The following is a 13,755-nucleotide window of genomic DNA, read 5'->3' on the forward strand; positions in this document are numbered from 1 at the left end:
CATGTCCCCCAGGCGATGCGGGGCCGCTGGTCCAGCGCCTGGAGACCACCGCCCGGAAGATGCCTCCGCCCTCAGAGAGACGAGGGACACAGTGTCCCAGCTCCCACGGCGGCCCGGGGCCTGCCCGCTGCTCCTCCCGTCCTGGCACGGGGACGCACCCGGTACAGGAGGGCGCCACCCCCTCTGCCCTGTGCCGCAGCGGCCCTCGGCATCTGTGTGATGGCGTGACGATGGGGGAGGACGGACACTTCAGGCAGGGAGACGCCCCCCCACCCTCAGACCTGCCACTCCTGTGTCACCCTCACACCTGCCACTCCTGTCACCCTCACACCTGCCACTCCTGTCACCCTCACACCTGCCACCCTCACACCTGCCACTCCTGTCACCCTCACACCTGTCACTCCTGTGTCACACTCACACCTGTCACTCCTGTCACCCTCACACCTGTCACTCCTGTGTCACATTCACACCTGTCACTCCTGTCACCCTCACACCTGTCACTCCTGTCACCCTCACACCCGTCACTCCTGTATCACCTTGACACCCGTCACTCCTGTGTCACACTCACACCCATCACTCCTCTGTCACCCTCACACCTGTCACTCCTGTCACCCTCAGACCTGTCACTCCTGTATCACCCTCACACCTGTCACTCCTCTGTCACCCTCACACCTGTCACTCCTGTGTCACACACCTGCCACTCCCGTGTCCCCTCACACCTGTCACTCCTGTCACCCTCACACCTGTCACTCCTGTGTCACACTCACGCCTGTCACTTCTGTCACACTCACACCTGTCACTCCTATATCACCCTCACACCTGTCACTCCTGTCACACTCACACCTGTCACTCCTGTCACACTCACACCTGTCACTCCTATCACCCTCATACCTGTCACTCCTCTGTCACCCTCACACCTGTCACTCCTCTGTCACCCTCACACCTGTCACTCCCATGTCACACACCTGTCACTCCTGTGTCACACTCACACCTGTCACTCCCATCACCCTTACACCTGTCACTCCTGTGTCACACTCACACCTGTCACTCCTGTATCACACTCACTTCTGTCAATCTGGTGTCCCTCGGCATCCGTGTGACGATGGGGTAGGACGGACACTTCGGCTGGGAGATCCCTCTCACCCTCAGACCTGGAGCTGGCCATTGCCCTCAACAGACCCTAAGTTCTTTAAAACAAAACCCAGGGACTACCCTGGCAGTCCAGTGGTTAGCAATCCGCCAGCCAGTGCAGGGGACACAGGTTTCATCTCTGGTCTGGGAAGACCCTACATGCTGCAGGGCGGCTGGACCTGACACCACAACTACTGAGCCCGCGCTCCTAGAGCCCGTGATCTGCAACAATAGAAACCCCTGCAACGCAGAGCCCGCACTCCACAACCAGAGAGTAGCCCCTCTTGCTGCAGTGGAAATGCAGCACAGCCAAAAATAAACAAATGGATAAATAAATATTTTTTAAGTCCAGTTTTTCCTCCAGACTACACTAGCTGCATGATGAAGTCACCTGCTTTGTCGCCAGAGCCTCCATTTCCAGCCGCTTTCTGTTGACATGAATTTCCTGCTCAAAGCGCTGCTTCGCCTTTTCCAATTCCTCAATTTTGTTATTCGCCTTTTGGTTATTTATTTCCTGAATCTTCTTCCTTTGAGATTCTTCTTTCTTTAAGCAACAATAGTAAAAAGTAAATAGGGTAAAAGTACAGAGCAATTCTTCAAAAACAAGATCAGTTGGTAAAGAGTCTGCCTGCAGTGCAGGAGACCAGGGTTCAATCCCTGGGTCAGGAAGAGCCCCTGAAGAAGGAAATGGAAACCCATTCCAGTATTCTTGCCTGGAGAATTCCACAGAGGAGCCTGGTGGACTAAAGTCCATGGGGTCGCAAAGAGTTGGACACGACTGAGTGACTAACACACAAACAGGGCAAAAATACAGAGCAATTTTTGAAAAACATCAAAAAAGTACAAAAGTCCCATTTTTAAAATCAGTGCCCAAGAAACTGACTCACGGTGGAAAAGGGGCCCTGGAGCGCCTCCGCCTCGTCGAGGCTGACGAACCGGCTGCAAAGAACCACATCGCTTGCCCACCCTCCCAAGCGCTGACCCCTGGACGGTGCAGGGAAGCTGAATGTCCAGCAGATGAGAGCGCCAAGGCCCGAGGAGGGGCCGGAGCCCCTCGGTATCTCCTCTTCCCCGAGAGCGGCGTCTCCCCAGGACGCCCCAGGCCCATCTAGAAACCTAAGGTCACTCGGGACGCCCTGACGGCCCTCCTACCAGCTCCGCCTCCAGCACTCGGATCTTGCTCTCGTACGCAGCTTTTTGAGAGGAGAGCTCTTGCTGGGCCATTTCTCTCACGATCTGGATGCCTTGCATCATTTCCTCCTTGGCTCTCACCTGCGCCTCCTGGATTTCCGCCTCAAGCCTGCAAGGCAGCGAACAGCCACAGGGGGTGCCGTCAACCTTCACACACCAGAACTTTCAACTGTACTAAGACGTTTTCAGTTAAACCAAAGTTCAAACCTCAAAATTAAAATTTCTGACTTTCTGTCAAAAGCATTCTTAAATTTGTATTAGCTCGAGAACTGTTTACACAAAATATAGAAGAGAAAATATAAAAGGACAAAAATTCGCCTATTTCTAAGCCACTCTGCTCTATACACACGAGTACTCACTGTAACCTCTGGGCCATCAGCAAGTCGTTTTTGGCTGACTCAAAGTCTTCTGGGCCCTTGCTCATAGGATTCTCTCTGCTGGGTGGCTGCTCCCCTTTCTGGACTTCCATTGGATGATTAAATCTAAAATAATGATCGCCACCAAGAATCACCCGATCACCCTAAAGCACACAAAAAATGGACCACTGGAGGTGAGTCTGAACCAAAAATTCCCATGGGACAAATCATCATGCTATACAATTCAATACCATCCAGTGTCACTAATGATAAACATAAGAATCACGGCAGCTAACATTTATGAAACACCTGAGAGGGTCAGTTCCTAGGCAGGCTGATAAGTCCATGGTCCCCGAGGAGGAGAAAGGGGTCTGGGGCTCTCGAAGAGGAGATAGGGATCTGGAATTCTCAAGGAGGAGGAAAGGACATACATCTTTTTTTTCTCTACATTCCTTACTCTTGAGTCACATAAAACATTTTTTTCTTTAAGCCCAGAACCAGGCTTCCCAGGTGGAGCTACTGGTAAAGAACCCATCTGCCAATGCAGGAGACACCAGGGACGTGGGTTCAGTCCCTGGGTTGGGAAGATCCCCTGGAGGAGAAAACAGCAACCCACCCCAGTGTTCTTGCCTGGAAAATCCTACGGACAGAGGCTACAGTCCAGGAGGCTACAGAGTCGGATGTGACTGAACACACACATGATGATACAGAACTGATGATTACACAACAAATTCAGTTTAAACTCTACACTAAGGATCATACAATGTATCCTGCTTGAGGAGAGTTTCTCCTTCCTGAAAACCTTCTGGCTGATCCTGTCACCTTAAAATGTAAACTACGGGAGTGGGTCTCATAAGGTCTTTACAACCTTGAGACATTCTATCAACTTACTGTAATAACTAATTAGAAAAGCATGTGACCCCCTTGCTAACACGAGCAGGGGGCACTCTCCACCCCTTCTGAGTCTGTGTCAGAAGCCTCCTCTGTTCCTTTTTCACTTTAAAAAAACTCTGCTACACAAAAGCTCTTGAGTGATCAAGCCTGGTCCCTGCTCCTGAAGCTAAATCTTCGGAGATCACGAATTCGACATCATTCACCGTAAGCTACCGCACTGTCCATATGCCAAGAACTGGGGCAGGCAGACTGCCTACGTGCCTATTATTAACCCAGTTCTAGGGATGAGGAAACTAACAGAGCACAGACGTTAACAGCCATGGCGCTAAGCACTGGTTGAGCTCACTGTCTGCAGACACTGCATTAAGAACCAGGCACGAATTAATTCTTCCAGCAGCCTCTCTCGACCCTCCCTGAGAGAGAGATACATACACCAGGTGACCACAGGCCTTGCTTTGCCTGCAACAGAACACTTACGCCTGTTCCCCTAACGTCACCATTAAAGTGCCTGGGGAGGGTGACACACGGTCACCCGAGCCTCGTAACTTCTCAAAGGTCAAACAGCAGCTGGCAGGGCTGGGGCTCTGACCGAAGCCCAGCTCTGCCCGGGACATGGAACGGTGCTGCCGCTGGGCAGCTCCGAGGCGCGGGTCTCTGCACGAGGCCAGGCAATCTGTGAAACGCCAGGAGAGAGAACGTGAGAGCCCGAGAATCCTTCCCCTCGCTCTCTGACCTCAGAGGAGAGGACCAGGCTCAGCAAACTGAATCCCGTGCCCAAAGGGGAACAGTTACCCGCATCTCAGCAGCAGCCAACTTACATGGTGTAACACCGTGGGCTCCGAAATCAGTTTTCCATTTACGTATGACTTCGCTTCCCCAGCTGGGATGATACTCACTGTCCCAGCGGAATTGGTGATGGTGCTGTGAAGACAGGGTGCCCATGGTTACCGTGATGGACGGACTGACAAGGAAGAAAAGGCAGTACAAATAATGCTCCTTGGGGTGTTCCTTCAGTGCTAAGGTTGCTATCAATTTATGACAATAGTAATGTATAAGAATCCTCTTATTTTCCTTCAACTAGATTTTGAAGCTTTGCTGAAAAAAGCCTGGCTTCTCTAACAATTCTATCCAGCAGTGGTGGGAAAATTCTTCATTGTATGTATTACGATTAAAACTACTTAAAAAAATACTAACCCCTCTCCCCCCAAAACGAAAAATGAATACACAAACATTAAAGGAAAATACATTAAAATACTTACAAGCACTGACCCGTGTACTAAAACCAAGGGCCAGGTGAGTGGGGGACTTCCTGGCCCCCTGCTGGACTCTTTACTCTTTGGAGGCATGTTCTGTATCTTTGCCAAAAGAGTAAATAATACTGGACTTATTTGTTACAGAAAACAGTTAGTAGAAGACCAAGAGGAACAGATCAAGGAGTCAAACCACACCAGGTACAAAGACACTGTGGAACTCAGATAACTAAGACCATGCGATATTAGTGAGAAAACTCACTCTGTATCTTTAGAAATTTTTTGCATGAACACCACATATCAAAAAAAAAAAAAAAGCCACATGTTATTTAATATATAGGACTGGCAGAATTGGTTACTCACAGGGAAAATAAATGAAATTTAGATCCCTACTTCACACCAAACAAAAAATTCCAGACTACTTAAGGACTTAAATGTGAAAGCAAAATTTCAAAACATCTAAAAGATAATTTAGGAAACTATCTCTATAACCTCAATACAGAAAGGGTTTTTTTAAACAAGACACAGAAACTGACAACCATAAAGGAAAAGATTCACTTGTGTGATACATTAGGAACTCTGATCCATCGAAAGGCACCGAGAGAGAGAAAAGATGAGCCACGCACTAGAAACAAGCGATTTACAACACGTGAAACTCACAAAAGCTTGCCAACCAGAACACAGAAAGATCTGCTACAAATTATGAAGGAAAAAACAAACAATACAATTGAAAAATGGACAAAAGACATGAACAAGTTACAAACAAGTTACAAAAGAGCAAGCAAAAGCGGCCAAAATATGTGAAGATTACTAGTCAAGGCAATGCAAACGAATGCCCAACGAGACGCCAGTTCGTGTCCACTCTACTGCGCTAAGTGTTGGCAAGGGTCTGAGGGCAACAGGAACTCTCAGTGCCAACTGCGGCAGAACTGACGATCATTCTGGAAAGCAATCTGAAATCACCTCGTGAAGGTGAATTTGCACACATCCTGCAGGCTGCTCTCTCCCCTCCTAGACACACACTTAGGCCTGCTTCCCAAACTGGGGAATTACTGTGACATGCTCAGTGCAAAGGTGCCACGCTCATACGGCACGTGGGGCAGAAAGACGGGCCAGGCTGCCCCGAGGGCCCTGTCTGACCTGTTGACACTTACTCTAGGGACGCGCTACCCGTGTGTACCAGGAGACGTGTCACAAGCACTCACAGCAGTGCTGTGGGAGTGAAATGTGAGAAACCACCAAACGTCTACCAACAAAATAGACAGGGAAGTCCATACGACACGACACTTTGCAGCTGGGAAAAAACAAGCACATCAACAAGGATGAATCATGAAAACACAGCATGGAGCTAAAACAGTTCACATGAGCCATCACCCCAACAACACATGCAGCATCACTCCACTCACAGGAACAGAAGTTTAAATTCATCATCTGACCAAAAATCCTTCCATAAATGATGGATGGAAGTTTCATGTCTAAGATTATAACTCCCAAGAAATAACCCCTTGGCCACATCACATGCATAACCCAGAAACACAGCCACACTACTCATACATCACTTCTCACAGGAGAACAGCTGCCCTGCCGTCCTCACAAAACACCCGGAATGTCTGCCTTCCTGGCTAACAGACGCACTCTGAGTGACACCAGGCCTCAGCGTGAACGCAGACGCGTGGGGAGGGAGCTGCAGGTGGGCAGGATCTGGAGTGACGCACCAGTGGTCGTCAGCGATCAGCACCCCCGACAGCTGGATGTCGTGGCTGGAGCTCGGTCTGTTCTTTCCAACGGTGGTCGTTCCCTCTTTTATCATGTATAACAGGATCTCCGACAGCTGAGGGTCTTCATTGAGATTGACCAGGTTTGGCAGATGGTTGTCCATTTGAAAGGTAATTCCTGCTTTCTAGTGGAAGTCAAAAAAAAGTTAACCTTGATCAGGAGCATGAAATTGCTAAATCCACCTAAAATGAAAGGTCTGCGTTAAACGTGAAAGTCACAGGACATGTGACTGGGTAATTAATGGTCTCTTAGACCATCTCCTCGCGTATGTGTATGTGTGACCGTATGCTGTGTGACCGGCATACTTCTTAAAAGTCTCCCAGGGTGACGCTGACCCTGTGTCCCTCACCACCTTCATCCCACTCAGGGCTCAACCTGGCGGCTCCATGCACCTGTCCTCACCCGCAGCCATCCACAGTGGGTCGGGTCCTGCTACCGCATCTCTGCAGCCATCACCGGGTCCCCTCACCGTGACAATAACCTCCTGATCCCATGATGCAGGGCGCACCTTTCAGGCACCATTCCCCAGTTCCCTGTCTACACACATCTCAGGAAAACCCTCTTGAGCCTGTCAGCTCTCTTCCTTTCCGGCCCATGCACCCAGTCCCCCCACCGCCTGCCCCGAGCTCTCGTCACCTCCTCCCGTAACCTCAGCCATAGCTCCAAGATGGGTCTCTTTTCCGGCATTCGTCTTCCCTCCCTTGAACCCTCTCTCACAGCCTCACCAGGAGAACCTGTCCAGACACATGCTGCTCGGCCCTCCTTCCACCTAAAACCCGCCGCGGCCCGCCCACCGGTCCTCCCTGCATTGTGGCCCGGCTGTGCCTCTCTCCAGTCTGACCCGTCCCTGCAGCCACGCATCTGTTCCTAATTCTCAGGGCATCAGGCTGCCCTGTGTGCTGCTAATCATGCTATTTCTTTGCTTAGACGTTTTGACTCTGGTAGCCAACAAGCTCCTGCTCATTGTACGAGATTTTGCTTAGTTGTTCCTTTCTGTTCCAAGTCCTCCCAGTGACCGCCCTCATCACAGAGAACTACTCCCTCCTGTGTCCAGCTCCTCCGCCCATTGCATTAGGGTGACTCACACGACACAGCCAGGGTCCACCACCGTGTACCTACCAGGTGGTTTAACCCCTCGCATCACACGACACTTCCGTAAACCTCCCTCTGCGTCACACATGCTCTGGATTCACCTCGGCCTCCCCAGGCCTGGCACAGCACAAACATTTCATGTTTGTTGAACTAACATCAAGAGAACTAGAGAGTTTGTTTATATTTTAACTTTCCAACCAGCTCATAGGCTCTAAGCCATCACAATCCCGCTCTTAAAGCTCCTCACAAGGATTCCCTCTAACATTTTGCTCTGTACAGTCAGTATACAATGAGCATTTGAGAAATTACATCTGCATATTTACTGGCATACTTCTTTGCAAATTTTCAAATCAGTTTAGAGAGCTGAAATGATACCTGTAACTCCTTTGTTACTTGAAGTTTTCTTTTTTCAGCTTGTTCAAGTTTTTCTTTCCACATTCTTTTCAAATAAAAACAAAAGAGTTTAAAAGAGTTAAAAAAATATCTAGATATATAAATGATTAAGAATCAAGAGATAGTCAACAAAACTTAGAAAACCACTTGGGAATATTTCAAACGTCATGGTCTGGGGATGAGCTGCTGCACTCATATGGAAGAGAGGATGAACTCAGACTCAGGTGCCTCCTCAGCCTCCCCGCCAGCCCCGGCCACCACCCCTACCAGCCCTGGGAGCCCAGGCAGCACAGGGTCCCCCCCCATCACACACAGAGCCCGCACCCCTGCCCGCCCTGGGGGCCCGAGCAGCACAGGGCCCCGCCCCATCACACACAGAGCTCCGCCCCTGCCCGCCCCGGGCCCCGCCCCATCACACAGAGCCCCGCCCCTGCCCGCCCCGGGCCCCGCCCCATCACACAGAGCCCCGCCCCTGCCCACCCCGGGCCCCGCCCCATCACACAGAGCCCCGCCTCCGCCCCGCCCATAGCCGGCCGCCTGGCGCCCGCGCACCTCTGCATGTCCGCCATCTCTCTCTCCTGCTGATGCAGCTTCATTCTCAAGGACGCGATTTCTTGCCGGCAGAGCCTGTATCGTTCAGGGTCAATGTTCTGACTGCTTCTTTGGGCAGCTTTTAACTTTTCAATTTCTGCTTTCAATTCTAAACATTTGTAAAGAGACCTGATTAATAACATTTGATATACAGTCTAGTAGACATGAACGGCTGATCTTCTATTTGAAGTCTTAAGAACCACTAAGTGAAATTTTACTTTAATTACTTACAAATCCTTACCTAGCCTTAACCTGAAAAACCGCTCCGCTGTTAATGAATCCCTCCCTCTTAGCAGGATGGCCACGAAATGTCCAACGCAGGGCCCCTCTGAGAGGGCCCGGGCACTCGTCTGGGACGACACAAACAGCCCTCTAACCCTAACCCTAACCCTGGCACAGCGTACCCATAAAGACTAGAGCTAGAGATCAAAGGTTTCCAAGCTGGAATTCAGAAGACTAATGGAAATGCTCCCGCTGGTGGAGAGAGGAGATGCAAAGGGGGCAAGACTGAGTGGGAGCCAGCCGGCACCCGCGGGCTCCGTGCACCGTCGAGCCGCTGTGGGAGGGACGCAGGCGAAGCGCGGCCGGGGGCGCTGGGCGGGCCGGGCAGAGCTGAGCCGGGGCGGCCGCTGCTCCCACAGAGGCCGCGGCCCCGCCCCACCTCCGGCCCCTCCGCCCCGCGCCCCATGGTGGTCTCGTCCGCCGTCAGCGTGGGAAGGTGATGAGGAGCAGCAGCCAGCCTGAGAGGAAAACCCTCAACTCTCTTAAACCGCTTCTTTTCACGACTACAGTGAGTATTGTAGATGAAACTCGCCCAGCGACCTTCAGGTCTGAGGCGGCGCTCACCCCGGATGAGCCTGGCGCTCAGGTCCTCGTTGACCCTGGCGGCGGTGACGATGCTGCGGGCCTGCGCGGCGTACCTCAGCGTGCTCAGCGTCTCCTCCACGCTGCTGCCCGCCGGGCTGACCGTGGCGACCATGGCGGTTTTCGAGTTTCCACTCAGACTCTCCTTCAGCAGCCTGGGCAGAAAACAGCCACCGTCAGACTTCGATTCTGCAATGACCGAATAACGACGGGTACCGGGAAAGTACGAAGCATGCTAACGGGATAGCGTCATACACTGTTCCACTCCTCACTCAGCCATGTAGAATGTTTCTGGTACTTGCAGCTCTTTTTACAGAAAAGCAATGGCAGCTCACTCCAGTGCTCTTGCCTGGAAAATCGCATGGATGGAAGAGTCTGGTGGGCTGCAGTCCATGGGGTCGCAAAGAGTTGGACAGGACCGAGCAACTTCACTTTCACTTTTCACTTTCATGCATTGGAGAAGGAAATGGCAACCCACTCCAGTATTCTTGCCTGGAGAATCCCAGGGACGGGGGAGCCTGGTGGGCTGCCATCTATGAGGTCGCACAGAGTCGGACACGACTGAGCGACTTAGCAGCAGCAGCAGCTCTTTTTAGGTCTCTGAGCACTTTATTTCCTCTCACACTTTGTATACTGTTTTGTGAAACAATAGTCTGTACAGAGATTTTAAAATGTGGGTAACTATCCAATCTTTAGTGAAATTCCTCTCCCTGCACTAGACTGGGAGCTGCTTCAGGGAGGGACCGTGTCTGGTTGCTTTTGGGTTTCTGGAGCCACCATGATGATTCAAAGCACCTGCCTGGAAGTGCAGAAAATGATGGATGAACCTTATAAACACAAATTTTGTTCTCTGTTACTAATATATGCAAAAGCCTTACTTGAGAGGGAAAAAAATTATGAGACTAAAAAGCCTATCTTTACGAATGCAGAATGAATCAGTCTCAACTTTCAAAAGTTATTCTTAATTTTCAAGAGGCATTAAAGAAAATCAGACTGTTCTCTGACAGGTTTTGAGGTGGCGATTACAATATAATAAAGTATAAAGATATACTGCTGTCAAGGAGAGAGATGTCCTTCTCAGAACTGAACATTAAATATATACAGATGTAAACTGAATGTAACATATCTGAAGTTACATACGCACTCATTAATGAAAAACTACTTTCTGAACCAGCCAGTGTGTGCTAAGCCTCACTTTGCACACACAGCAGTGTGTCTGGTGACAGCACACAAGCTCAAACGTCAGGCACTAATAATAGTAAATACAGTCACAGAGGCTGACACTGACGCAGCACACACCATGCACTAAGAGCTTCTGTACGTGTGTGCGCTCAGTTACTCAGCCATGTCTGACTCTTTGTGATCCCATGAATGGACTGGAGCCCACCAGGTTCCCCAGTCCATGTGATTTTCCAGCAAGAATATGAGAATGGGTTGCCATTTCCTTATCTAGGGATCTTCTCAATCCAGGGATCGAACCTGCGTGTCTCCTATGTCTCCTGACCGCAGGTGGGCTCTTTACCACGGCACTACCTGGGAAGCCTCTAAGACTTTTGACATCCATCATTCACCCTCACTATCCCAGGAGACTCAGTGGTAAAGAATCTGCTGGCCAACGCAGGAGACTCGGGTTCGGTCCCCGGGTTGGGAAGATCCCCTGCAGGAGGAAGTGGCAACCCACTCCAGTATTCTTGCCTGAGAATCCCATGGACAGAGGAGCCTGGCGGGCTACAGTCCATGGGACTGCAAAGGGTCAGACATGACTGAGCAACTGAGCACACATACACACACAACCCTAAAGATACGTCTTGATATATACCCGTTATTTCAGACAGGAAACAGGCTGGAGCACTATCAAGGTCAAGTCCAGGTAGCCTGGCTCTTAAATCCATAGGAGAGTCACATGCAGTCGGTCTATGCCCCTTTCCCACACTACTCAGTGTATCTTGTTCAGTTCTTTACTCTTCAAGAGCTACTTGCCATGTGAGGACAGACTCGCGGTAAGGAATGAACACGCTCCGCCCGCCAGCCTGCTCGGACAGTGCAGAGATGACCTTGCCCAGGGTCAGCAGCGACTTGTTAATGCTCACGCCTTCCTGGGGACAAGATCAAACATTTTAATCAAACCTGCTCCAGAACAAATTTATCTCACAAAATATATTTCTTCCCTAATTGCTCCTTGGAATAAAAGCTATGACCAACCTAAACAGCATATTAAAAAGCAGAGACATTACTTTGCCAACAAAGGTCCATCTAGTCAAAGCTGTGGCTTTTCTAGTAGTCATGTATGGATGTGAGAATTGGACCATAAAGAAAGCTGATGCATTTGAACTGTGGTGTTGGAGAAGACTCTTGAGAGTCCCTTTGACTGCAAGGAGATCCAACCAGTCAGTCCTACAGGAAATCAGTCCTGAATAGTCATTGGAAGGACTGATGTTGAAGCTGAAGCTCCAACACTTTGGCCACTGATGTGAAGAACTGACTCACTGGAAGACCCTGATGCTGGGAAAGACTGAAGGTGGGAGGAGAAGGGGACGACAGAGGATGAGATGGCTGGATGGCATCACCGACTCGATGGACATGAGTTTCAGTAAACTCCGGGAGTTGCTGATGGACAGGGAAGCCTGGAGTGCTACAGTCCATGGAGTCGCAAAAAGTCAGACATGACTGAGCTACTGAACTGAACTGAACTGAAAATTACTGAGTAAATACTTCCTTTCAGAATCTACTCACTCCCTTTGGACTCAAAGTCTACCAACTGTCTCTGAAAAGCAATCATAACCAAGAACTATGGGTCCCTTTTTGAGCCTCAAACCGTAGTCTATGAAGTGCAGGTTCAGAGAGGGGTTTTTTTGGTTAAGTATGCTGAGCTTGTAATCTCCTAAAAACACAGCCCAGGCCTGAGCTCCCCAGCACGAGGGGGCGCGTTACCTTCAGCCGCTCCCCAATGGTCCCAGTTGCGGAACACCGCTCACTGCCAGCCAGGTCCACGAGGTTTATGCGGCTCCGAATTCTGTGGTCCAGCTCCTCCCCCTCCACAAATTCTGTCTGGAGAAAAGAGGCATCAAAATAATACATCATAAGTTCTTTCATGACTTGCCATCACCATAAGTCTGCAAAACAGAGAGTTACACAAGATCACAAACACAAGGGATAAAGAAGCTGTCTCCGTGAATCCATGACAACTCATCAGAACACACTGAGCAGCGCTGGACTACACCAAAATAAAAGCAGTGACTTCAAAGGGCCAGAGACCTGTAACTACTCAATTACATTAAGGAAACAACAATAAATAGAGAAGAAGCTTAATTTATAAAAGTGTTGTTTACCCCAGCATTGAAGTAGCAAAATGTTTAAAAGCAACATAAATGTCCAACATCTGAGAAAAACCTGAGGACTTTTAATAGTCAAAGGAATACTATGTAGCTATGAAAAACAGTATTTTGCAAATAATTTTAAAGCCATGAAATTGCTACAGATTTTGTAAATTTATGATGTGTGGTTGTAAAACAATTGAAAGATTATATACCAAACTGTTGAGGGGGTTTATCTGAGTGGTGGAACCTATGGCTAAATTCATTTTGGCTGTGCTGGGTCTTCACTGTGGCTCATGGGCTTCCCAAGTTGCAGCATACAGGCTCTAGAGCGACAAGGCTCAGATGTTTCCACGTGCTGGGTCTTAGCTGCAACATATGGAATCAAACCCGGTCCCCTGCACTGGGAACACAGTCTTATCCATTGGACCACCAAGGGAGTCCCTGCATTATTTAAAATCCTTTACTTTCTGACATGTTTCTTCAGATACAAGTATTATGTATTATTGATAATATATTACCATATATTGATATGATGTGAGTCATTGCGTGTATGTCCTAAAACCCAGTTATGTTACATACTTATGTGACCATGCTTTTACCTTTGATTTAAAGGAGGAAATAAGGACAACACGCAACTTGAACACAGTGAGCATCTTTCCTAGGCAAGCCCTCAGCGACAGGGTACCTTGGCCTGGGTCATCACCAGGGTGACCACGGAGTGAGAGCGTGAGCTCTTGTCGTTCATGCCGGTGGCGGCCGTGGCCTTCTGCTTGTTCCCCAGCTGCAGCCAGACCTGGTGAGGGAGGCAGGCCAGAGCTCAGACGTGCCGACCGGGGCAAAGTATGAAGCAAGCACATACACACACACCAATAATCACTTTGCAAAATAAAATTATCAATA

The 13,755-nt window shown here is 49.6% G+C and overlaps 1 protein-coding gene across 1 annotated transcript in view; it reads right to left on the bottom strand.

Moving 5' to 3' along the window:
• KIF14 (kinesin family member 14) overlaps positions 1-13,755 on the bottom strand; it is a 42,419-nt gene that overhangs the window by 17,327 nt on the left and 11,337 nt on the right. Inside the window, exons 8-18 of the mRNA XM_065936333.1 lie at positions 13,541-13,648; positions 12,470-12,586; positions 11,519-11,634; positions 9,521-9,693; positions 8,636-8,783; positions 8,066-8,129; positions 6,538-6,722; positions 4,391-4,493; positions 2,682-2,842; positions 2,284-2,431; positions 1,523-1,675 (exon numbers count right to left, since the gene is read on the bottom strand). Of these exons, the coding sequence (XP_065792405.1) occupies positions 1,523-1,675; positions 2,284-2,431; positions 2,682-2,842; positions 4,391-4,493; positions 6,538-6,722; positions 8,066-8,129; positions 8,636-8,783; positions 9,521-9,693; positions 11,519-11,634; positions 12,470-12,586; positions 13,541-13,648 (1,476 nt within the window). The remainder of the gene's footprint in view (positions 1-1,522; positions 1,676-2,283; positions 2,432-2,681; positions 2,843-4,390; positions 4,494-6,537; positions 6,723-8,065; positions 8,130-8,635; positions 8,784-9,520; positions 9,694-11,518; positions 11,635-12,469; positions 12,587-13,540; positions 13,649-13,755) is intronic.

Source organism: Muntiacus reevesi, chromosome 5 (assembly GCF_963930625.1).
Source record: "Muntiacus reevesi chromosome 5, mMunRee1.1, whole genome shotgun sequence".
Classification (NCBI taxonomy): Eukaryota; Metazoa; Chordata; class Mammalia; order Artiodactyla; family Cervidae; genus Muntiacus; species Muntiacus reevesi.